General features: G+C 36.6%; 1 protein-coding gene and 1 long non-coding RNA gene across 7 annotated transcripts; both read right to left on the bottom strand.

The window, feature by feature from the left end:
* Nucleotides 1-436: 436 nt before the first annotated feature.
* Nucleotides 437-2,226, bottom strand: LOC112194872. The gene is made up of 3 exons (XR_002934173.2): nucleotides 2,076-2,226; nucleotides 1,812-1,871; nucleotides 437-699 (listed from the first exon to the last, which is right to left on the bottom strand). It is a non-coding gene; the product is annotated as an uncharacterized LOC112194872 (long non-coding RNA).
* A 12,123-nt stretch (nucleotides 2,227-14,349) lies between these two features.
* LOC112191951 (putative disease resistance protein RGA3) lies at nucleotides 14,350-22,539 on the bottom strand. 6 transcript variants are annotated; one of them, XM_040515968.1, is made up of 8 exons: nucleotides 21,286-22,539; nucleotides 17,115-19,818; nucleotides 16,858-16,903; nucleotides 16,661-16,746; nucleotides 16,511-16,586; nucleotides 15,791-16,416; nucleotides 14,995-15,383; nucleotides 14,350-14,902 (listed from the first exon to the last, which is right to left on the bottom strand). In XM_040515968.1, exons 1-3 carry the CDS (start codon nucleotides 22,423-22,425, stop codon nucleotides 16,878-16,880), a joined length of 3,870 nt encoding a protein of 1,289 aa, XP_040371902.1. In that variant the 5' UTR covers nucleotides 22,426-22,539; the 3' UTR covers nucleotides 14,350-14,902; nucleotides 14,995-15,383; nucleotides 15,791-16,416; nucleotides 16,511-16,586; nucleotides 16,661-16,746; nucleotides 16,858-16,877. The 6 variants fall into 6 exon arrangements, with proteins under 6 accessions (XP_040371902.1, XP_024187215.1, XP_040371905.1 ...); XM_024331447.2 differs by having other exon boundaries at nucleotides 14,995-15,153; nucleotides 16,383-16,416; XM_040515971.1 differs by having other exon boundaries at nucleotides 16,511-16,746; nucleotides 17,115-19,310; nucleotides 19,542-19,818.
* Between the last annotated feature and the right edge of the window lie 971 nt (nucleotides 22,540-23,510).

The following is a 23,510-nucleotide window of genomic DNA, read 5'->3' as shown; positions in this document are numbered from 1 at the left end:
TCACAAATGGTACCTGAACTTATCCTCTATTTTATTGATGGTACCTGAACTTTAATTTTGATCACAACCAATACTTGTACTTTTCGATTTCATTTTAAATAGTACCTAAGGCCACATTCGATCACTATTTCGGCCAAAAAAACCAAATCCAAAAAAACAAAAAATAAAAAAACAAGTTCAAGGCAAGTCTATTACCAAAAAATCATCACTATATATGTTCGCAACCCTCGAAATCATCAAAAATCTTCACTATGATCGCCTCCCATGCCGTTTTTAGTCAGAATAGTGATCGGAGGTGGCTCTAGGTACCATTTAAAATGAAATCGAAAAGTTCGGGTACTGGTTGTGATCAAAATTGAAGTTCAAGTACCATCGATAAGATTGAGGTATAGTTCAGGTACCATTTGTGATAATAACCCTAAAGTTAAAGTAATAACTCAAAGTATTCCCTTACAATAAGTATTAATTCAAAGTAATTAGATCAATAATATATACTAATTCAAAAGAGTTTAGGGTTCCTCCTGTACTAAATCCAATATAGAACTAACTAAACCACTTTGTTATTGCTGAACTACATTTTTTCCTTTGGCATCCTCCTAATCAATTCCCCAAATCTTGGAATCTCTTCTACTCTTGCACTTGGAACTTGTCACTAGAAATGAAAGTTTCTTTTGAAGGTTTTGTAGAGAGCTTTAGCACCTGCAGAGCATGGTAACAAGAGCCCACTTACGAATCAGACTCTACAATTAAGATGTGAAGATGATGAATTAAATTTCAGCTACACATAATACTCTGTATGAACTTTACATATGACCCAAAAGCTTGACAAAAACGTCTCACTCTAAAGTGCTCATAGCAGATTGGAGAAATTTTACTCACTGAAACAAATACAGCTATGAAAGAGACTAAATTGTACAAAGAACAAGAAAGCAGAAAGTAAAGAAGAGCAATAATAAATAAAGACAACCCCAAATAAGCTTAGGAATAGCAAAAGCATACATCACCACCGTCAGGCACAAGTGATTAAATATTGTGGACCCAGAGGCACATAAGGTTGTTTCAGTAAATAGGCTGAAGAATACAACTACTACCTACCTAACAAAAACAAAGCAGTTTGGAAAAGAAGAATAAACAACTAGGAACAGATCAAGAAACCTCTTTCCTATATATATATATTTTTTTTGTTACTTTGAAGAATGATAAATATAAGCTTGTACCAAACCAAAATTTCAAAAACTGAAAATTGTATGCAAAGATACTATTCTTATCTGAGCGAATGAATTCCATACACATGATTTGGTTGAAGCTAGAGTAAACTACAATCAATTTTGTAATAGAGACATAGAATGTAAGTTAAATAATGAAATAGGAATGCAGAATACGGTCCTTCTCAGATGGAATTCAGTCCAAGAGAGCAGCACCAATGCAGATAAATTCTAATAGAATTTCAATCAGGACTTAAATCAAACAGTTTGTATGCACAGCTCACTAATCTATTTTGAGTTTGAATTTTCACCACCAAACCTTGCTTCTCTACATCTAGGATGAGTACCAGAAGCATAGATTACAAAATATAATAAGTTTACTCACTAATTGATTAAGAATTCCCTGTTATCAACCGCTCCCATTTATCAAACTTTTTGACCTTTATGATGCCAATAAGAACTTGAACACCAAAAAATGCACAAGAGATATATGCTGCAATAGCAGGCAGCTGAAAAGATATACATGTCACCAGAAAACATTAATAAAAACTAGCACCCTGGCGTCACATAATATCATAAAAATTAATGGTAAACTTAATAGCTTACTCGAATGGAATTAATATACAAGATTGTTGCAAGGTTGATCAGGCTTCTAGCAGCAACAGCCTACGATATCAGTCAATTTGAAAATCAAATCATCAAGTAGATAATGCCTCAGTATAATTATTTCACAAGTCAAACCTACAGGAAATTATACAACCCAGAGATATATAGTTAAAAGGTAATAGTTTCAGACTTTTACTCAGTATATTCTAAATAAGCAGATTAAGAAACAATGAGTGAATAAATAAATGAAACAATGTCTCTTACTCAGTATATTCTAAAGAGATCTTGTGGAGGCCTTTTGTGAATTACTCTTCGAACTTAAGTGAAATCACCCAAACCACACCAATATCAAAAACCCCAAAATGCAGGCACAAAATTAGAGTGTGAGAATGCGAACTGACCTCGTGTAAGTTGAAACTCCAACCTGAAACGTAAAACCAAAAATATGGTAGAACAGACTCAATTTGATCACACGTTTGTTCTGTTCTTGAAAACTAATTATAGGAAAATATTTTCAATTCAGGGTTTACCAATTGTACAAATAATCAAATCCAGAATAAGAGGGCAATTGAAATTACCCCAAATTATATACACTACGACATCTCACATTTAGATTTAGCAGAAAATAAGTTCTTGATCAATCAAGCTATACAAGAATGATATATAGGAAGGAAGAAAGATGAATCTAATCTTACTCACAGAGATAAGAGCTTCAAAGATGGGAGAATCAGAGATGGAGCTTCTACTGAGAAGTGAGAACGCGTGAGAAACAGAAAGCGGCTAAAAGATGAAAACTCTTTAGGTTTTATCTTATTATAAAAAAAAAGTATAATAAGATAAAATAAAAAATGCCATTTATATATAAAAAAGTACTAATAAAAATAAAAATGGGCTTAGGTATCTTATTATTGTGAATATATTAACGGTTTTCAATTTCATAATATTCAATTATAATTTTAAAAGTAAATATATGAATAATACTTATGCATATGAAATTATGAATAATGATTATGAAATCAGATACATCAATAGCGCATTGCACACTTAAAAAGAAAAAAGAAAAATGATTTCTACAAATATAAACTGCTAGCATATGTCATTCATTGGTAGTCTTACTTGTAGTACATGTTGGTGTGCCTCTTATAGAGCATTTACCATTTATCTATTGGGAATGTGAAAACTCCTCAATCTAATGGGAATAGAAAGTTCTAAATTGATCATCAATTTGAAATCTCCTTCATATAATAGGAATAAGAAAAATTCAAAACATGTATATATGTTATAAGAATTTGCTTAAGATAGAGGCTAGAATATACCGACGATGGTTATGATCAAATAAATAAATGAAACAATAAACAAATCCGCTGGCTTAAGATAGAAACAACGTTCTCATACTTCTATATAGAATATGTGCATATATATTCTACGTATCATGATGATGGTTGACCAATTCGATTGGATTCGAGCGGTTGGTTTCTCTAAATTCATTTTTCACTTCATGGTTGTTTCATAATGAACCTCAACAATTTAAATGCAATGTACAAGTCATATAACTTTAAAAAGCAAATTGATATAGGCCAACGTCTTTGTAATTAAAATTGAAATTTTTATCTTATGTACACGCACATCCATCAATGAGATATTTACAGACGTGATGTGAAAAAATAAGAACGTTTTGCGGTTGTCAAGCCATTGGTCAACCAAGAAAACATACAAGTGACGGCGGTTGACCAATTCGATCGGATTCGAAAATATGGTGAAATTGGTTAAATTTTTTACCACACTCATAATTTATTATAATAATCCCATCCAACGGTCGGTTTTTTCATTTTCTTTGAATTGATAAGGGTTGTTCTTTGGAGTGTATGCTATATAAATATAGGTTTATAAGATTAATTAAGTTTGACCTAGTTGATCAAATTCAAAACGAGAACCAAATTGGCTGGATTTTTTACAACCACCATAAAACATTACAATCTCTCTATCGAGCGGTTGGTTTCTCTAAATTCATTTTCCACTTCATGGTTACTTTAGAGTGAACCTTAACAATTTAAATGCAATATATAAGTCATACAACCTTAGGAGGCAAATTGGTATAGGTCAACGTCTTTATAATTAAAATTGAAAATTTTATCATATGTCCACGCATATCCATCGATGAAATACTTATAGACGTGATGTAAAAAAATAAGCATGTTTCGCGGTTGTCACGCCATCGATCAACCAAGAAGACATAGAAGTGACGACGGTTGACTAATACGATCGGATTCAAAAATATGGTGAAATTAACTAAATTTTTTACCACACTCATAATTTATTGTAATGATCACATCCAACGGTTAGTTTTCTCATTTTCTTTGAATTGATAGAGGTTGCTCTTTACAACAACGAAATAATTATAACCTTGCTAAATGTATTAAGGGCGAGGAAATCATTTATCGCGAAATGAGACTTTTAGTGAGAAATGCTCACATTTATCACTATTAAATTTGGTGGGTCTTACACAATTTTGCGCCAAACTAATAATGACAACAGTTATTTCCTCGCTAATTTTTTTTTAATGAGGAAATGGTTTCTCGTAGAACACAAACTTTTAGTGATGAAACAATAATTTTCTCACCGTTGAATTTGGCAGATCATACATAATTTTCAGCCAAACTTATAACGATAAAAGTGTTATTTCCTCGCTAATGGCTTCTTTTGATGACAAAATAGTTCCTCGTAGAACACAGACTTTTGCGAGGAAACCACACTTTTATCGCTGTTGAATTTGGGGGGTTTTACACAATTTTCCACCAAACTTATAACGAGAAAAGTGTTATTTCCTCGACAATTACTTCTTTTGACACTATTTTTCAGCAAAATAGAATTTGACTTGGGTGAGAGATGTGAAAATAGAAGAAGGGGACAGAGAGATAGAGGAGTAACAAGAGGCGGCGGAGGAGGCGTAAGAAGGAGGACTTGGCGGCCAGGGAGGGGGAAAAAAGGTGGGTTTTGAGGGGCGGGTTGGAGTTTGCAAAAGAGTCGGGGATTTGACTAGAGAGGAGTGAGTTTGGGTCAGAAGGGGTTGCTTGTAGGGTATGGTCTAAGGAATCAGGGCATCATTTAGAGATGGGTAGTGATGTTGGGGTTGAGCTATTACTCACCTCCTTTGATCCAAGCTTGCTGCCCTATTATGCAACTGCTCTTCACAACTCCAATCAGGTATGTTGCCTTGATTAGCTTCTTAGATCAGTTGATCTTTTTCTCCTTGCACTCAATCACACACATACACCAATATATATATTTGATATAGAAGTGATGTATATTAACAAAGATACAAGAAGAAGCTGATATTGTTGAGAAAGGGGCTATAGTACTCTGATACTCAGTCCTCTGTTTCCTTCTGATATTTCTTTGTTCAGATTTTCCTCTCTTACTGACTCTAGCAGAGCAGCATGGCTTATATGACAAACCCATGCCATAGACACAAAAGTCAAAGACTCTTAAATAACTTACAACAACTTATCTAACTAGAGTTAAAGAAACTAACTAGCATAAGGTTAGGAAAGTAACTAAGCATTAACTTTAACACTCCCCCTTAATGCTTTGTTTCTTGACTCCCAGTAGCTCCCTGAAATACTGGAACTTTTCTTTTGGCAATGCCTTGGTGAAAATGCCAGCCACTTGATCTTCCGTCTTGCAATATACCACATCAATTTCATTGTCTTCAACAGCATCTCTGATGAAGTGATGTTTGCGAGCTATGTGCTTGGTTCGGTTGTGAAACACCGGATTCTTAGCCATCGCAATTGCAGATTTGTTGTCACAAAGTATAGGAGTAGGTTCTCCTTGCTTTTCACCAACATCTTCCATGATACTTCTCAGCCATATTGCTTGAGAGGTTGCCAATGATGTTGACACATACTCAGCTTCAGCAGTAGACAAAGCAACTGTCTTTTGCTTCTTGGACTGCCATGAGAACACACCTGTTCCAAGAGTGAAAGCATAGCCAGAAGTACTCTTTGAATCATCAACACTGCCTCCCCAATCACTATCACAAAATCCATATAGTTTTGGCACCACATTTCTTTCAAACATAATACCAAAATCTATTGAACCTTGAATGTACCTTAGTACCCTCTCTGTCCCAAAATGAATTTGAGTAGGCTTGTGCATGAATCTTGATAGTAAACTTGCAGCATACATGATATCTGGCCTTGTTGCAGTCAAGTATAACAAGCTTCCAACTAAGCTTCTATAAATTGACGCATCCACTTCTTTGCTTCCATCTTCTTTTTGAAGTTTTTCATTAATCACCAATGGTGTAGGAACAGAATTGCATCCTTCCATCCCAAACTTTTTCAGGATAGTTTTTGCATACTTCTTTTGAGATATGAATATGCCATCTTCATTCTGACAAATCTCAATTCCAAGAAAATAATGCAGCAGACCCAAATCACTCATTTCATATTTTTTCATCATCTCTTCTTTGAACTTCTTAATCAAACTCTCATTACTTCCAGTAAAAACTAAATCATCAACATATAATGAGACAATGAGGATGTTAGATTTACCTTCAATCTTGATGTAGAGAGTAGGTTCATTGTGGCTTCTTTGAAAGCCTTTCCCAATGAAATAAGAGTCAATCTCCCCATACCATGCTCGAGGTGCTTGTTTCAAGCCATAAAGAGCTTTCTTCAACTTATACACCTTTATCTCTTCTCCTTTAACAACAAAGCCCTCCGGTTGATCAACATAGACCTCTTCCTTTAGGACTCCATTTAGGAATGCAGATTTCACATCAAGTTGGTGTAGAGACCAACCTTTTTGAGCTGCTAAGGAGATCACACTCCTTATTGTATCAAGCCTTGCTACCGGTGCAAATGTTTCATTGTAATCAATTCCGGGTTGTTGTGCATACCCTTTTGCAACCAGCCTTGCTTTGTTCCTTTGAATGGAACCATCTGGATTCAACTTTGATTTGTAAATCCACTTCACTCCAATGACTTCTTTGTCACTTGGTCTGTCCACAAGCTCCCATGTGTTGTTCTTCTCAATCACATTTATCTCTTCCACCATTGCTTTCTTCCAAGCTTCATCTTGCATTGCTTCTTCAAAGTTTTCTGGTTCTATGACACAGAAATTGCAACTTGCATAGACATCATTCAAATCCCTCATTCTTCTAGGAGTTGAACTTGGTGATGAAGATCCGGATGATTGTGATTGTGGACTACCCATTGGAGTCACTTGTTGTGGAGTTCCTCCAACAACTTCAACTTCATTTTCTTGATTCTCTACCTCTTCTTCCATTTCAATGTTGGGACTTTGGACTGCATTTTGCTTCCAATCCCAAGAGGCTTTTTCATTGAAGATAACATCTCTACAGATTATCACCTTCTTTTTCTTCAAATTGTAGAGTCTATAGCCTTTGCTTTGTGTGCTATAACCCACAAAAATGCACTTCTCACTTGTATCATCAAGTTTTTGCCTTGTTTCTTTTGGAACATAAGCAAAACAAACAGAACCAAACACCTTGAAGTGATTCACTGATGGTTTCCTGCCACTCCATGCTTCAAATGGTGTTTTATCTTCCACTGCTTTAGTAGGGCACCTATTTATTAGGTAAACAGCAGCATACACCGCTTCACCCCAAAATTCATGTGTCATCCCCTTCTCATGCAGCATAGACTTAGCCATTTCGACTATGGTTCTATTCTTCCTTTCTGCTACTCCATTTTGTTGTGGAGTATAGGCCACTGTGAGTTGCCTTTGGAGCCCAATGTCTCCACAGAATTTATCAAACTCCCTTGAGTTGTAGTCACCACCTCTATCACTTCTTAAGACCTTGATAAGATGCCCACTTTGCCTTTCCACCATCACTTGGAACTTTTTAAACACAATGAACACTTCTGATTTTTGTCTCAAGAAATACACCCAAGTCATTCTAGAGAAATCATCAATAAAGGTTATGAAGTACCTGTTGCCACCATGAGTTTTTGTCTTCATTGGTCCACATACATCAGTATGGACAAGCTCTAATGGTGTAGATGCTCTCCAAGCTTTCCCTTTAGGAAATGATTCTCGATGATGCTTCCCAATGGCACAACCTTCACACACTTCATTGGCTTCTTGAATTGTTGGTAAACCATGCACCATATTCCTCTGTTGTAGTTGCTTCAAACTCTGAAAATTTAGATGCCCAAACCTCCTATGCCAAAGCCAAGAGTCATCTAGAACATCAACCTTCAAAGCCATGTTGCTTGGATATTTGAAAGAGATAGGAAAACTTCTGTTCTTCTCCATCTTGATGGTTGCCACAATCTGCATTTTCTTTTTCTTTTCATAGATTGTGCACAAATTATCATCAAAAAGTACTGGGTAACCATTCTCTTGCAGCTGCCCAACACTTAGAAGGTTTTGATCCAATTCTGGAACCAACAAGACTTCTCTTATGAATCTTCTTCCTTTCTTTGTTTCAACAACAAGTGTTCCTCTTCCTCTTGCTTGTACTAGATCACCATTGCCCATCTTAACTCTTTTGATCACAGATTTATCAATATCCACAAGAATGGACTGATTTGCTGTCATATGATTGCTGCAGCCACTATCAACAAACCAAACATTTTCATTTTTCGGTATAGTTGCTGCTTGACAAGCAAAGAACATGTTGCCATCATTGTCTTGCTCTTCAGTGAAGTTTGCTTGATGCTTGTTCAGATCGCAATCCTTTTGCACATGTCCAAACCTATTACAGTTTTGACATTTTGGCTTTCCTTTAAACCAACAAACACCAATGTGAAACTTTCCACAAGTTTTGCATTTCACCATAGCACTATAACTTGGACTACCCTTTTCTTCATTGCTGTTCTTCTTTTCCCACTTCTTGTTTTTTTCTTTCCAATTCTTCTTAGGCACATTGCTTTTGCCTTGAGAAGAACTAGGTTGATTAGAGTTCTTTGAACTAAGGCTAAGTGTTTGAAATGCACTCTCCATTGCACTTTCAGCACACTTATTCAACCTTTGATCGTAGGCTTTTAGAGAACCAATGACCTTTTGAACCCCTAAAGTTTCAATATCTTTTGTCATGTCAATAACAGAAACTATGGGATCAAACTTCTCCGATAAGCTAATAAGTATTTTCTTAACTACTCTCTTATCATCTAGAGTTTCTCCATAAGCTTTCATTTGGTTCACTATGTCTGTTAGCCTAGTGAGATAATCTTCAAGAGATTCACCATCTTTCATTCTAGTATATTCAAAATCTCTACGTAAAGATTGAAGTTTCACAGCTCTAACCTCAGTAGTACCTCTGTACTCTTCGTCTAGAACATCCCACGCAGATTTTGAAGTCTCCTCATTTGAGATTCTAGGGAAGATTTCCTCTGAGATTGCTCCATGGATTATTGCAAGAGCTTTAGCATCCTTCTTCATGTTTGATTTCAGCTCCATCTTCTGAGCTTATGTCAAACCTTCTGTATTTGCAGGATTATCAAAACCATCTTCAACTAGATACCAAATATCATAGGATTTGAGGATTATCCTCATCTTGATTCTCCAGAAATCGAACTTTTCTCCAACAAATATTGGAGTTCGAAGATCACCACTTGAGCTTGAACTTGCCATGGTTGATTCTTCAAGAAACTTGATTAATTTCTCCTTCTTCTTTTTTCAGAAATCACAGCACCCAGCTTAGCCTTGATCAGACTAAGCTCTGATACCAGATGTTGGGGTTGAGCTATTACTCACCTCCTTTGATCCAAGCTTGCTGTCCTGTCATGCAACTGCTCTTCACAACTCCAATCAGGTACGTTGCCTTGATTAGCTTCTTAGATCAGTTGATCTTTTTCTCCTTCCACTCAATCACACACATACACCAATATATATATATTTGATATAGAAGTGATGTATATTAACAAAGATACAAGAAGAAGCTGATATTGTTGAGAAAGGGGCTGTAGTACTCTGATACTCAGTCCTCTGTTTCCTTCTGATATTTCTTTGTTCAGATTTTCCTCTCTTACTGACTCTAGCAGAGCAGCATGGCTTATATGACAAACCCATGCCATAGACAAAAAAGTCAAAGACACTTAAATAACTTACAACAACTTATTTAACTAGAGTTAAAGAAACTAACTAGCATAAGGTTAGGAAAGTAACTAAGCATTAACTTTAACAAGTGAGCGAAATGGGAGAATTGGTGGGAGATTCAAGCGAGAGATGAAGGATGGGAGGAAGGTGGGGCGGAGATTATGGGGTTGAAATCGGAAGAGAGGCCGGTGCTTTCTTTTCCAATTTGGGCTTCTGATTTCTTCTGATGCATTACATATGTGAAACAGACCCAACACATGAAACCGAACGAGGAGGAAGAAGAAGAAACAAAGATTGAGACTTTAAGGTTCGTTTAGCTAGTTTTGATTCTAGGATTGTGGTATGTTTTGAAATTCTGGTGTTTGGTTTTTGTGGTTGGGCAAGTGTTTCTCTCTAGTTTGGGTTTTTTGGAGGCTCGGCGATGGAGGAGACGAAAGCGCTGTTCAATGTTATATATAAAATCATCTTCCTGACAGATCGAAAAAGGGCTAGCTAGCTCTTGTAGATGGTACTCATCATGATGTTCATGTATATTCATAATAGATTTGCTAGCTTCGCTGTAATATCGTATCAAAATTAAGCATATAGGGGGAGAGAGAGAGAGAGAGGCCACTTAATTATCTCTGAGCTAGAACATGTAAGGGATGGAGAAGAAGCAAAAGAAGGCTTTCTTAGTGGAGAAAAGTCACTTAAGTGAGTTGACTTTTCAATGGTAGAGAGAGAGAGGAAAATTTGTGATCCTTCATATACTTTTGAGCTTGCAGCAATGAGATCCAAGGAGCATAATTGCGTTGCCTCTATTTCTTTTGGCATTCTGGCATGTTGTGTTAGTCTAACAACAAATTGTTAGCTAGAGATATTTTAGTCTCCCTTGTGGTCCAGCTATCTGTTTTGTTTGCTAGCTATTCCAAATAGCTTATTTACTAAAACGAGCCCATTATCCAGACATCAAAGAAATGAAGTTAATCTGCCCCAATTCTGGGTTTCATTCTTATGGCAATGGTCTGGAGAAGATGATGGGAGAGTTGGGAGGATGAAGAAGACGAAGAGAGCGTGAGGAAGAAGAAGAGATTGAGTGAAGGGACGATAATACCCCTCAAAGTTTGTCACATGGAAAACGCTGTAACGGCTAACAGTATTCTAGGTACTAATGTTGGGTGGTGGTCCGAACTTGAGGTATCAAAATGATATATTTTTTTTGTCAGGTACTAAAGTTACTAATGGGCCAAATGTCAAGTACTGTTTGCATTTTGCTGCCTAAAAAATAAGCCTTGAAATTTTGTATAGTTGGACATAACAAGAAAAGTAGAAGATATAGTGAAGTGCCAAATTCAAAATTCTTTTTCCTCCCCAAAAAGAATTTTTCTGTAGTCAATACTCTATTTTTTTTTTTTGGACAAATAGTAGTTGGTACTCATAATGAGGCTTCCTATAATCAAATTTTACATGTTGGAGGAAATGATATATGTTGGGGAGCTCTAGAGAATTTTTTTTTCTATGCTATAACATAACAAAGAAAAGAGATATGCTCTGGCTTTTGTATGTAGCAAGCATTGTTCTAGTCTTTTTCTTATAAAGAAGAAATAATAATAATAAAAGGGTTTTTATCACCACTAGGGTCAAAACTTTCTTGCACCAAACATAATGATACCTAACCTTTAAAAGTGATCAAAGAGGTACCTAGACCTATAAAAATTGATCAATTTCATACTCAACTTTCAAAAGTTATCAAAAAGGTACCTAAACTTTTAGAAATTGATCAATTTCATACCTCCATCCATTTTCCGTCACATCTCGGTTCAAACTAAGGGTATATACAATCTTTCACTTTTTTTCTTGTTTATGTGAAAGTAGTTGGATCAATGGTTATTAAGCAATAGAACTACGTGAAAATACAATGGTCTTGCTGCCACCGATGAGACGACAAAATTGTAACTCTAATTCGAAAGTTTTGCAGGATTGGAATCCGAAACTGAATACAAAGATGCACAGATGCAACATCAAACCCGTAAATTGACGTGATTTGTGGTCAAAGGAGTCATCGACCATTTATAACCCAATCTTCTTCTTCTATAGAATTAAAATACTACATTCAATTTCAATTCCACCATCTTAGAAACAAATATGGTTGGGATGTTTCCCACCTTCTGAAAAAAGAAGAGAATCAATAAAATAAAATAAAAAATAATTAAAAATTAGTTTTTGTATGAAAATACTATTATAACCCAAAAAAACACCTCATATGCACCACATGTGATCAATTTTGACAGAGAAGTGATGGAAAATAAGCCAAGGTATCAAGTTGATTTGTTTTTAAAAGTTTAGGTATTATTTTGATCATTTTTTAAAGTTGGGTATCATTCTGTTCGGTGCAAAAAAGTTTAGACACCGTTGGTGATAAAAACTCATAATGAAAAGAGAGATGCTTTTGCTTTGTGACAGAATGCAATTTTAGCTAATAAAGAGAGATGCTTTTGCTTTTAGGTAGTAAAAGCAAAGAGATATGCTCTGGTTTTTGCATTTAGCAAGCATTGTTCTAGTCATTTTCTTATAAAGAAGAGAAAAATGCACCATCAGTGCCTCTACTCTTGTGCACTGGCCAAGTTGATACCCGGACTCTCAATTGTATCAATGTGATACCTGAACCCATATTTTGCTATCAACGAGGTACTTCCGTCACATTTCTCAAACGGGAACGTTAAAAAAGTCACGTGCCAATCACATGGGCCCAAAAAAAAAGGGCAAATACGTCTTTTTGCCCAAATGCAGCCCAATTTTTTTTTTATACATAATTTTCTCTCTCCTCCTCAGTTTAGTGGTTCAGTCGATGAAAGCCTCTGCTTCCCCATCATCACCGCCGCCGCCGTAAGCAACGAATTGGGCTTTTTGGGCTGCGGCTCTTTCTCCTTCTTCTCCACCTTCTTCCTCCTTCTGGGCCTCATATCGCCATTTGATTCATCCGACGACGTCGGAAGCCCGAGGCTGGTCCAGTCCTCTTCCTCGCCGTCGTCGCAGTACCCTAGGCCGTCGACGTCCTCGATGAAGTCTCCAAACTCCTCGCGGCGCTTGGCGATGATAGCGTCGTACTCGTCCTCGTCGACCGTGTCGTAGATCGACTTCTCCATCTTGATCTGGAACCGGTCGTCGGCGTTTTCAACTGGTACAAGTTGCCAGTACGTCTCCGCTTCCGCCCCACCAGAGCGTCGAGTTCACCGTCAAGTCGTTGTAAGTGATTTATGGGCAAGCATTGATTAATGGGTTTTTGATCTAGCTCCGAAGGAAAGAAAGCATAAAGCTTGAGTCTATGTTTAACAGATGGTGTTTTGATTTTGAATGATGTCAAATGCCAATTGATTGGATAATATATTGTTTTCCAGATTTGGTTTTGGTTTGTTATCGAATTTTAATTTTGGTCAAGACTTGCAAGTGGAATTGCTACAATTTAATTTGAAGCTTTGAGATTTTTGGGATAGTGGAACACCTACATCTGTTTGCGTCTGGTTTACAATGGCAATGCATTTATACCATCTGCATTATGGGCCCTTTTCTTTATCTTCTTCAACCTCACTTTCCCTCATTAATTTGCTTCGTACCCTGTTGAAGGTTTGTGTACAATTTGTTGGGTTTTGGTTGTGATTGGAGAACTGAGTTTTGGCAATTTGTTGAGTTTTGGTTGTGATTAGAGAACTGGGTTTTGGTTTAATGGAGCATTGCTTTAGTAAAGTTTGGAACTTTGGATTGAGCTGAAATCGAAATCACATTGAACATTTTGTATGCTTAAACTTAGAGCTAAGGTAGTGGAGGTCGGAGAGGCAGGCGGTTCTGGAAAATGACGATGGAGGGAATGGTGTTTATCCCCTATGGAAAATAGCGGGAAATCAAGGTCTGGTAGAGTCTGGGGTCATTTAAGTCATTTCATGGCATTTTTGGGGTCCGCATGTTTGCCACGTCAGACATCTGACGGAGCCGTCAGTGAAATGTGACGGAAGTACCTCGTTGATAGCAAAATATAGGTTCAGGTATCACATTGATACAATTGAGAGTCCGGGTATCAACTTGGCCGATGCACAAGAGTTGTGGCACTGATGGTGCATTTTTCTCTATAAATAATAAATAATAAACAGAGATGCTTTTGCTTAGTGACAGAATGCAATTTTAGTTAATAAGATGGACCAACAAAATCATTGCAATTCACGACCTAACCTAAGGACAAAACGTGTGGAGGGAAGCCTACTCCTACTTTGATAAAGATGCAGACAACAACATTAGCAGAAAGGAGGAAGTGTCTGATACGGTAACAAACTTGATGAACTCAAATTAGCTGTCAAGCAAATCATCGTTTCGTTCTGGCTATTGTGAGTATGGGAGAATTCACCCAATTTACTTTTACTAAATTTCCAAAATTTTCTAATTTGTAAATATACGTAGCAAAAAGATCATTATGCCAATGAGAATCACTACACTGATGTTAAAGAATGGTTTGCCGAAATATTAACTGCAATTAAAAGACAATCACACAAAATAACACTAGAGAATTACGTGTTCACCCAAAACTCAGCTAGAGCCTAGAGCTTAGGGCTACGTCACGGTAGTTTGCTAGTGGTTTCACTATGATTGAAATAAATATGGTCAATTACACTGTATAATGGTTTAGCTTTGAAAATACAAGTAAAAAAGCGAATGCAACTGAATGGAGAATGATGAAACATCGTCCCTTGAGGCATGGAATTGAAGCTCCTTAATGTTTGACTGTCTAAGTAGCTACAAGGCATGGGCAGACCTCTCATCATGTGTGAATGTGAGGCTCCTTGATAAGTTTTCTAAGCTGACGTGGAGCATGTTGCCCATGTGTCCACTCCTGATAGGTTGTTCAGCTAAGTATCCACAAGCACAGATGAGCCTATATCCAAACTTTTGCCCAGTAACCGAAAGAACAATGGCATCCGTACGTACTCCCAACTCTAGTGGAACATCTCAGCTTGGCTGGCACTAAAAAGACCAACACCATCTGAGACTAAAATCTGAAAGGACAATTAAGTTCAACTCAACACAGACATAATCGAAATTTATTTTCAAAACTGGAAAACCTTGAACACTAGCTGGGACTACATACCTTAAAAGTTCAATTCAACACAGGCTTCATCTTACATTGCTTTTTTCCATTCCATATCATGATTATCATCCAAAGATCTCAGACTAGATGGCTAGCAGTTGCTTTGGAGAAACCAAATCCCCAATATTGACAATAAAATAAGGAGAAAATCTTGGCTTGCTGCAAAAGAATAGCAAGAGTTGGTATTTTTTTGCCTATTTACAAAGAGTGCAACACTAAACAGAGGGTTATACTTGTATTGTGAAAGCCATTAAGAATTTTCAATACATCTCCTTCCATGCTAGTAACGATTTTAAAAGAGTTTAGGAAAATAGAGTTAGCCCAATAATCTTGCACCACCACTTTGGAGGACAACTTGGAGGCACAAACTGAAAGCTCTGACAGGAAACCTGTGGGTGAGCCGGCTAGTCAATAAGTTATAGATTTTCTCACAGTATATGCTTTCCACTAAATTTTTTTATTATGCAAGTCTTTAATTTTTTGGTGGGCAAAATCTATAAATATTTCAAATTTACAACAATCTATTGAATGACATAGAAACTTCACTAAGTTGTATGTATTTTCCTTCAAGCAATTCAAGAAATTAGACAACACATGCAGTAAGTTGATAGATCTTGCTGTAGGTTTTAATTGTTATTTGGCTTCAAGTATAAACAGAGAAGAATGTATGTTCCTTAACAATTCGACAATAAAGCAATGAAGACCAACAACAATTTATTTTCTTTCACATATGAATAAATCCTATAAAGCTGTTAAAGAGACAGTACAAAATTAACCAATAATTTGAAAAGCTTACCTTGCCTTGGTGCGGAACTTCATGAAGTTAAGGGATTGCTTAGTGCTTATAACGTAAATGGATGTAAGTAAATCAAAGAATTCCATTCTTGAATGATGCTATAGTACTATGGAAAACTATCCCAACCCTACTCTATTGCTTTCAAGTAATAATGTCGAATACCAAGGACTTCACCAAGTTGTAGGAAGTGTGTGTCTTCTACATATAGTTTCAATCCCCAATAACAAAGACCTAAACGATTCTATAAACTTCACCCGGTCATAAACTTTTTAGCGCAATTAACACAATTTGTATGCATGTATTCATGCTCTATCTATGCTCGATACTTATGCTATACATTCTCAATAGGAATGAGTAAACAAAAACCATGTAAGGGAAATTATGGATCATGAGAAGTGCCAGGACTCTGTTTGCAAAACAGATACTCCTCCAATTTAGCAAAAACCTCCCGAAATTGTTTGTCAAAAACAAACTAGATGCCCATGCAAAAACAACATATTGAATGGATTTATTTATATAATTTAATTGCTCGTGATACAGTGATTACATATATATAGAAAAGACAGAGAGAATGATAAAGAGACTAACTTACTCTTTTGCTCTCTTCAGCAACTCTATTGAATCTCCTGCAAACCCAAATGAGAAGAAACATAAATGAGTCCAATGCTTTATCAAACAGCATAATAAATGCACAGCAAGAAGGATTGCCTTTCTCTGTACCTTAAAATTGTCTTTAATGTAGGATTGCCTAAATCAAATTTCATGGTCTTAAGCATATCAGCCTCCATTTACACACCTTTTCAATCACAAGAAGTATCAATCTGTTATGCACTACATTATAGAATCGTGGGAGAAATGGAAAACACTTACTAAGATGAGAAAATGAAATGAAATCTGTTATGCAACACAATTCTTCAGCATGTGGTGTATTATCTGTTATCTGTTCCTCATACATCCTATTAACCACACAAACAAAAGGATTCATATGAGTTCATTGCCAAGTAATAAGGAAAGTGAAGGGTTTAATGCATTGAAAAGGCAGGTGGTAGCATGTTTGAAGAACATACCTTATTCGCCTCGATGTTCGTTAATTCTCGATTTTTATATCTCCAACTAATAGAAAAGAAGTTTGGTCAGTGCTAGATTAAAACAAGAAATATGAATTTTCACAGCAACAATTACACACTATAAGTATAAACTATTCAGTTAAGTTTGCCTTTTCGAACTAATAGACAGATTAAGTAAAATTAGAAGAAAAGAGAAGAGAAGAATCAAATGGTCCAATTTAACAATTAGTTTAGTAATAGATGAAAAGAAGTCTTACTCTTGATTAATGGAATATGACGAATCTTAGGCCACTCTGAGCCGCTCTCCTCCGTGCATCTTTCTTCTAGACGGGGACAGTTGGAGATGTTTATCTCTTTCAATTTGGTGAGGCGTTGCATAGCTTCCACAGGAGGTAGATACTTCAGACTACTGCACGACCTAATAGTCAGGTCCTCCAGAGATGCAAGGTTTCCCAACCATTCTGGAATAGCCTGCACTCCACCAAAGGACCGTATTTCCAAATGTCTTAAAGAAGGCAAGTGTTGAATTTGTTCAGGGAGAGACTTGAGCTTACGCCACCCACAGATGGTTAATGATTCAAGCTGTGGTATAGCCTGAAAAGCCGGGAATGCATGGAGCTTCTCGCAGAAACGACCAATTGTCAATTCCTTCAAACGGGTGAGGCTGCAGGACTGTGACGATGCTGCTAACCCATCTGGTAGACATTTTAATTTACGACACCAACTAATCTCCAAGCTGCGGAGGGATGTGAGCTTGTCTGAACTTGGAATAGTTTCTAGATTATCGCACCACCATATCTTCAATTTTTGAAGAGATTCAAGGGTTTGAAAAAAGGCACTAAATTCTGGCCCAAATTGTGCACTTTCGCAGTAACAGATTTCCAAGTCACGGAGTGATGTGAAGCCTCCTCGTGAAATTGGAAGAGAGTCTAGATTACTTACACACAACTGTTGGAGGGATGTACTCAGACTTTCGATTGAAATGGATGGTACCTTAGGGCACCTTGTTATTCTCAACCTCCGAATAGAGGTGCATAATTCCAGCCCACCCGGTAGACTTGATAATTCCGGACAGTCTTCTATACTTAATACACCGAGAGATGGGAGGCCTTGTGAAAATGGAATGGATGTTATTTTGGGGCACCTCATCACATCCAATGTTTCAAGGGTTGTGAGACCACCGCGTGTAGCATCCGGGATGTACTTTAAATTGTCACAATGCCACAACGACAGCGTTTTAAGAGAAGATGTGAGTATCCCATCAGGTAAATATCTCAAATTATTGCAATCATATATATCCAAATGAGAAAGAGATGCGCAGTAGTGCTCAAATTCTTCTGCTATATGAGTCAACTCCGAACATGAAGATATGTGTAAATGTGCAAGATTCTTGTTGTTTTCCAACATGCCTTCCGGCAGACAAGTAAGTCCCCCCACATCCCATAAGTTGAGATAAGTGAGAGTGGTGAGTTGATTGCTTAGAATACTTGCTATTGGCATGCCTCCACTATCCATTTCTCTAATCACCAACTTCTTAAGAGATGGAAAATGACTGGGAGCACTTGTCAGTTGGTCACAGTGAATCAAGGTCAGCTCCTCAAGGCAAGGAAACACCACCCTACTTCCTCCCTCTGTTGGCGCTTCCATCCATTCAATCAGGTTCTGTGCCTCCTCAATATGCAATGTTTTCAAAGCAGGGAACAAAGGCCGGGCCTCCTTACTTGATCCATTTCCACAGTTAACATGGATATCACCATAAAACTCAGATCCCATACAGGTTAGATTCTCCATGCTCCTAATCTTAACACAACTAAGACTGGGTAAATGGCCAAGTACTGGAACTCCTTCACATTTGTTGCAGCCTAATAATTCAATCTCTTTCAAATTATTGGCTAGCAATAACCAGGATGGAAATTCAACGCCCATGAATTCATGAATCTCCAAAAATTCCAAACTATCATGTGGTCGTAGGCCTTTTAGTACATCGTCTTCATTCTCCACATTGTGGCTTGGCCTATCAAGCTTCCATTCAAGGATTAACTTGCGTATATGTTTCTTCTCAACTAAGTTTGCTTTCTGTGCTTCTTCTCCATCTCTTACATTTTCCAATCCATAAATAGACAAGGTGTTCTGCAACTGGTTTAAACCACTCAATTCCTCAATTCTCGGACCTGTCTCTTTACCCACCTTGAGAAAAGGTAATGACCGAAGATTAGTGAACCGTCCCAATATTCCACTTGGAACTTTCATATATCTACCAAAATAAATGTGCCGCAAGTTGATCAAATTAGCAATTTCTCTTGGAAACTCTTCAAGCTGATAGGCTATTTTCAATGTTTGCAAGTTGTAAAGCTGACCAATTGATTTGGGAAATGTTTTGATTCTTGTTTTCAAAACATTCAGATACCTCAAATGTTTCATCTTCCCAATTGAAATTGGCAACTCCATAATGTCTGCATTGTATAAATTTAAGACACGTAAAGATTTAAAATTAAGTAAGTTGCTCTCAAGGTCAAGGACTTCTCCATTGAGAAAAAGTGAGTGTAAGTTCCTTGATTTTGAAACACTTTCTGCAAGATCATGCACAAGATCGTGCATCTTACATTTGGTAACATTACCACCATAATCCTTTCTAGCGTCTTGAAAAAACGACTTCGCCAATAGGATTTTAAAATATTCATTACCTCTCTCCTCCATGTCTAGGCCTTTGTCAGGACAAGGGTGAAGCCATCCTTGAGCCATCCATAGTTGGATCAAGTCATCCTTTTCAATATCAAAATCTTTGAAGAACATCGAGCAATATGCAAAACATTGTTTCAAGGATGAAGGTTTCAATTCATCAAAACTCAACTTCAAAATTGACAAAATTCTTTTTTCTCCTTCTGGTAAATCCCATATCTTACTGTTTACAATTGACCGCCATTCGTCTGTTGTTTTGGAGCGCAACATAGGTCCCAAAACCTATTATCAGTGGATTATCTATTAGATTTATATCACATAGTAATGTTAATACAATACTAGCTACTTAACATACACTATGTGCACATCAATTGACTTTTCTATAAATAAAAGAAGAAGATGGTTACACTATTTTCTTTTTTACTCGCTCTGATCAAGCAAGGTTTTTTACTTAATCTCTGTGGTAGTAACCAAAAAAACAACAACAAAATGGAGAAATGTTGTTGTATAAAATAAATAGAAAAGAAGTGGATGGCCTAGTATAAAAGATTTTAAAATCATCACAAACCTTCCTTTTTTTATTTTCTATTGCAATTTCTGAAAATTTTGAAATCTAATGACTAGAAGAGCTAGTGATAATAATGGTCCACACAAAAGAGCTGCATAGCTGGGGGCAGAAAAAAATAAAAATGATAATTAACAAAAATTTTAGTTTGAAGTCATATAATTAACCTCTTTCTTTTGGTCGAAATCTTAATGCAAGCATGTATTTGTTATCTCATGTTTGGTTTTCTTTGAAAAAAAAATCAATTGAAACAGAGGTTTTTTGGCCTCTGATGCCGCAAGATCAATAACTATTGGTTTGTTTTTGAAGAAAACAAGTGAATCTTAGTCAAAAGTATTAAATTCAAATGTTGAAATTAAAACAACTTAATACTATAAATTTATTCTCAAATGGATTCATTTGTCAATTACACTTTCTTAAAATGTCCTTTTGATAAGCAGCTCAGTTGCTACTTATATGATCTTTGCACATTCTAGATTTATTGCCTAGTGACAAGGAACTTCAATTTGTTAGGTCACTATTAGACTTTTGGAGGTAGAATGCGGGTTGTGGCAATATATGCATTTTTTGTAATTTTGAAAGGGTTTCATTTTTAGGTTTTTGGTAAGTCTAATCTCTTGAGCTTTTTTTTTTTTTGGCAAAGTCTTAAACTATGGTTTAGAGTCTTGATATTGTGCCATTGTTATGTTGTATCAACAGAGGTTTTTACCATATGTTGTATTCAAGGTACTTTCTTGTCGTTTGTGTGTTGGTGAGCTACTCTTGCATTTGGTTTGACTGTTTTGGGACAATCTGGGGAATATGATAATGTTTTTCTTGATTTTGACTATGAGGACGTATCATGGTTCCCGAGATTAGTGGTTTGTTAGTAGTGCCTACGAAATGCTAGTTATTATGGTTAGAGTTTTTGCGTTATTGGTTCATGATGATTGTAGTCATTCGTTTCACAGAGAGATATATAAGGAGTTCCTTTCTTCCGTTTGATGTTTATGAGAATATACCAAATTACTTTTAGGGACACATAGTGCTACCATATTACGCAACTTACACCCACTAAGTACGATATTATGATCCTTTGAAATATGTTTTCTAACAATGCAAACGACGTTGGATAACTTATGATTATTATTGATGAAAATTAGATTACCAATTAAGCATAACAATGAATGATATAATTAACATACCTTTGCCATTAATGGTACACCACCACACTTCTTAGCAATCTCTTTACCAGCTGTCTCTTGCTCTTTGGACATAGGAGCACTCTCAACTGAAAATGATTTATCCTTCATTATGAGCCAACATTCATCATCTGATAGTCTTCTCAAATCACACCTAGGAAGGGTCTCCAAGACTTTTGCAACATTGTCACTACGGGTAGTAACAATGATGCTACTTCCTTGAGTATCTTCAACAGTTAACAAACAATTCTTCAACTCTTCCCATTTTTGAGGATCTTCGCTCCAAACATCATCAAGTACAAGAAGGTATCTTTTCTTTTTCAACTCTTTTTGAATGAGATTACAAATCTTTTCCTTGCCTTGTACTGCAGCTTCCTCTGATTTTAGAGATTCTAAAATCCTCCTTAAGATTGTCTTGACTTCAAAAGGAGTAGATACACACACCCATATTCTTACATGGAAGTGTTTATCAATCTTAGATTCATGAAATATTGATTTAGCCAAAGTTGTCTTCCCCAAGCCTGCCATTCCCACGATAGCCAAAACTGGAGGATAGTTTTCGGCACTGTAATTTGACTTGGTCAAGGTTTTGACTATATCTGACACGACCTCCTCCCTTCCAATGATGAGCTTCTCATCATTATAAAATTTGGAGATGGTTTCCCTGTCGGGTACTTCAACATCTTGTGAGGTTGCATCTGCTTGTATCCTAGCAACTAACCCAATAGGGCCAGCTGCCTCATCGTTCAAATCCAGCAAAGATTTGTTGATTCTTTTAATTTTATGTGCCATTTTAAAGCGAAATGCAATGGGATTGTTGTGTGAAAAGAAAAATTTCACCTTTTTCTTCATCTGATTACGGAGTTCTACTTTGCGTCGGAGAACTTCATACCCAATTTCATCCAAAACATCATCGGCTTTGTGAGCTATGTCTTCAAGATCCTTCACCCAATTTTCCAAAGTCACCCCTCGACCATGTGAATGGTCGATATCAAGTAGCATAGCTTGAATCTTGAGGAATGATGCATGCAGCTGTGCTAGATCTCCTTTGAAACCCAATACGAGAGTGAATTCTTCAGTAGCAAGCGAAATAACCTTGGTCAGTATTTCCTTGGCAGAAAAAGTAAGGAGAAATTCTGCCATATCTTTCAGAACTCACGACAAATTAAGCAAAGAGAGCTTTAGGTAGTTGAGGAAACAAGAAGTAAATTGAAGATGCAGTGTATCTCTCCTCAAAGTTATTATGAATATATAGAGACATAGCAGATGGCAAGGACTTTTATTAGAGGTGAATTTAGATTAATTGTTAACGTCATTTGGCTGATGATAATGGTAAAGCTAGTGGCTATACACATCATGCTGAAGCCAATATCTTATCTTGAATATGGATGTGAATTTGTCCACTTGTCAAACCATAATATGCTGTCTAAATTATGGATTTGATTTCTATCGGCCAAGTTCATAAAAGGGCCCATGACTTTAGATGACTTTTGAGAAAAGTAAAAGATAATTTCGCTTAATTGTAAACGACATTGGACTTACGACAAAGGTAAAACAAGAAGCTATACACATCATGCTAAAGTTCATTCCTTATCTTGGATATGGATGTGAAATTTGTCCACATGTCATACCATAATATGCTATCTAAATTATGAATTTGATTTTTGTCGGCCAAGTTCATAAAAGGGGACCATGAGCCCATGACTTTAGAGGACTGAGTTTAGCACCCATCACCATTACAATGCACTACACTATTGGTCTACTGTCATAACAGCTAGCATTTGCCGCGCCCCCCCTCCAACCATGGTTGGGGAGTCCGATTACGCATCGGAGTCCCATAATGGCATGGAACAGCTTGAGATCTAAAATTGTTGAAAAATAAACCTCGAACTTTTGTATAGTTGGACATAACAAGAAAAGTAGAAGTTAATTTTGCTTAATTGTAAACTTTATTTGGCTGACGACAATGGAAAAGCTAGTAGCTATACACATCATGCGGAAGCCAATTCCTTATCTTGGATATGGATGTGAATTTGTCCACTTGTCATACGATAATATGCTATCTAAATTATGGATTTAATTTTTGTCGGCCAAGTTCATAGAAGTGGGCCATGAGCCCATGACTCTAGATGACTGAGAAAAGTAGAAGTTAATTTGGCTTAATTGTAAATGTCATTTGGCTGACGATAATAGAAAAGCTAGTAGCTATACACATCATGCGGAAGCCA

The sequence above is a fragment of the Rosa chinensis genome, chromosome 3 (assembly GCF_002994745.2).
Source record: "Rosa chinensis cultivar Old Blush chromosome 3, RchiOBHm-V2, whole genome shotgun sequence".
Classification (NCBI taxonomy): domain Eukaryota; kingdom Viridiplantae; phylum Streptophyta; class Magnoliopsida; order Rosales; family Rosaceae; genus Rosa; species Rosa chinensis.
Note: the sequence above shows the minus strand (reverse complement) of the source record. Positions and strands in the feature narration are given on the sequence as shown.